Source organism: Martes martes, assembly GCF_963455335.1.
Source record: "Martes martes genome assembly, chromosome: 13".
Classification (NCBI taxonomy): Eukaryota; Metazoa; Chordata; class Mammalia; order Carnivora; family Mustelidae; genus Martes; species Martes martes.
In genome coordinates, this window is record NC_137901.1 from 9,116,709 (window position 1) to 9,119,163 (window position 2,455).

Genomic DNA, 2,455 nt, shown 5'->3' on the forward strand with positions numbered 1-2,455 from the left:
ATGATTCCAGGGTCCTGGGGTGGAGCTCCAAGCCCATCTCCCGCTCAGTGTGAGTCCGCTTTTCCCTCTCCTTCTGCCCCTTCCTTCTTTCGTGCTGTCTCTCAAATAAATAAAATAAAATAAAATAAGATGTTACAATCAGTTCAAAGAACTTTTCAAAGAACTCACATATTTTGGCAGGAAAATTTGCTGACATTCATTTACAAAGGGACACAACCCTGTTCTGTCTTCACAGTGTGATAATGAAGAACATTCTATTGGATACAATTCATCTGCATTTTTGAGACAAATTTGCATTATCTTAAGTTCTCCACAAATAACTGTGTTGTAAAATAGTTCAAAGACAACAAAAGAATGGTCCTTATAGAGTGAGATAACTCTGGAAGGTATGATCTTTTTTCACCTTTTTGATGAAAGATGTTGAGAATATATATACACACACACACACACACACACACATATACATATACATATACATATATACACACACACACATATATATATATACATATATATATATGTATCTTTATGGATAGATCGATTCCATTTCACATTCTTTCACGGTTTTTCTCACTAAGTAGTTTTTAGTGAAAGTCAGGTTAAAAGTGTTATATAAAGGGCACCTGGGTGGCTCAGTGAGTTAAAGCCTCTGCCTTTGGCTGGGGTCCTGGGATCAAGCCCTGCATCGGGCTCTCTGCCCAGCAGGGAGCCTGCTTCCCCCTCTCTCTCTGCCTGCCTCTCTGCCTACTTGTGATCTGTCAAATAAATAAACAAAATCTTAAAAAAAATAAAATAAATAAACAGAGATCGATCTAAGATGGCGACTGTGGAACCGGAAACCACCCCTACTCCTAATCCCCCGCCTACAGAAGAAGAGAAAACAGAATCTAATCAGGAAGTTGCTAACCCAGAACACTATATTAAACATCCTTTACAGAACAGATGGGCACTCTGGTTTTTTAAAAATGATAAAAGCAAAACTTGGCAAGCAAACCTTCGGCTGATCTCTAAGTTTGATACTGTTGAAGACTTTTGGGCTCTGTACAACCACATCCAGTTATCTAGTAATTTAATGCCTGGCTATGACTACTCACTTTTTAAGGATGGTATTGAGCCTATGTGGGAAGATGAGAAAAACAAACGAGGAGGACGATGGCTAATTACATTGAACAAGCAGCAGAGACGAAGTGACCTGGATCGCTTTTGGCTAGAGACACTGCTGTGCCTTATTGGAGAATCTTTTGATGACTACAGTGATGATGTATGTGGAGCTATTGTTAATGTTAGAGCTAGAGGTGATAAGATAGCAATATGGACTACTGAATGTGAAAACAGAGAGGCTGTTACACATATAGGGAGGGTATACAAGGAAAGGTTAGGACTTCCTCCAAAGATAGTGATTGGTTATCAGTCCAATGCAGACACAGCTACTAAGAGCGGCTCCACCACTAAAAATAGGTTTGTTGTTTGAGAAGACACCTTCTGAGTATTCTCATAGGAGACTGCGTCAAGCAATCAAGATTTGGGAGCTGAACCAAAGCCTCTTCAAAAGCAGAGTGGACTGCATTTAAATTTGATTTCCATCTAAATGTTGCTAAGATATAAGAGAAGTCTCATTCGCCTTTGTCTTGTACTTCTGTGTTCATATTTTTTTTTTAAATTTTGGCTAGAGTGTCCACTATCCCAATCAAAGAATTACAGTACACATCATCCCCAGAATCCATAAGTGTGTTCCTGGCCCACTCTGTAATAGCTTAATAGAATTACCATTACAAACACATTTTACCTATCCACAATATTCAAAAAAGAACTTGCGTTTCTATACCTTACAGGAAAGAAATTTTGTTTATGTTCCATTGTATGCAGGAGCATATTTTGCTGGTTTGGAAGAGTATGATGCATACAGTTTTCTAGCAATTTTCTTTGTTTCTTTTTATAGCATTGTCTTTGCTGTACTCTTGCTGATGGCTGCTAGATTTTAATTTATTTGTTTCCCTACTTGATAACATTAGTGATTCTGATTTCAGTTTTTCATTTGTTTTGCTTTTGTTTTTTTCCTCATGTAACATTGGTGAAGGATCCAGGAATATGACACAAAGGAGGAATAAACATTAATTTTGTGCAAAAAAAATAAACAAAACCTTAAAAAAAGTGTTATATAAAATAGAAATAAAATTGACAAACCCTGTTGAGGAGGAGAATATAATGCCGACCCTAAACTAATACAGTTATTATAAACAACAAGTGAGATGAGCAGAAAGGAAAATGAGTTGTGTGGTTCTAATTACTAATAAAGGTAATAATTAGATTTTCTCAATAATGCCAACAAAAAACAAGTTTGGTGTATAAACAATGTATTTTGCATTTTGTTACATACCGTTGGCATCTATGCCAACACCACCAAACCTTCTTTTTCCTCTGTTATTCTTAGTATCAGGTGCTATGCTAACTCCTG

General features: G+C 36.9%; 1 protein-coding gene across 1 annotated transcript; it reads left to right on the top strand.

Annotated features, from left to right (window-relative positions):
* Window positions 1–817: 817 nt before the first annotated feature.
* Window positions 818–1,511, top strand: LOC308354632 (eukaryotic translation initiation factor 4E-like; the record flags this gene model as incomplete). Its single annotated transcript, XM_080822206.1, has 1 exon — window positions 818–1,511. The coding sequence occupies one exon, from the start codon at window positions 818–820 to the stop codon at window positions 1,469–1,471; it is 654 nt and encodes a 217-aa protein (XP_080678332.1). The 3' UTR covers window positions 1,472–1,511.
* Window positions 1,512–2,455: the final 944 nt, after the last annotated feature.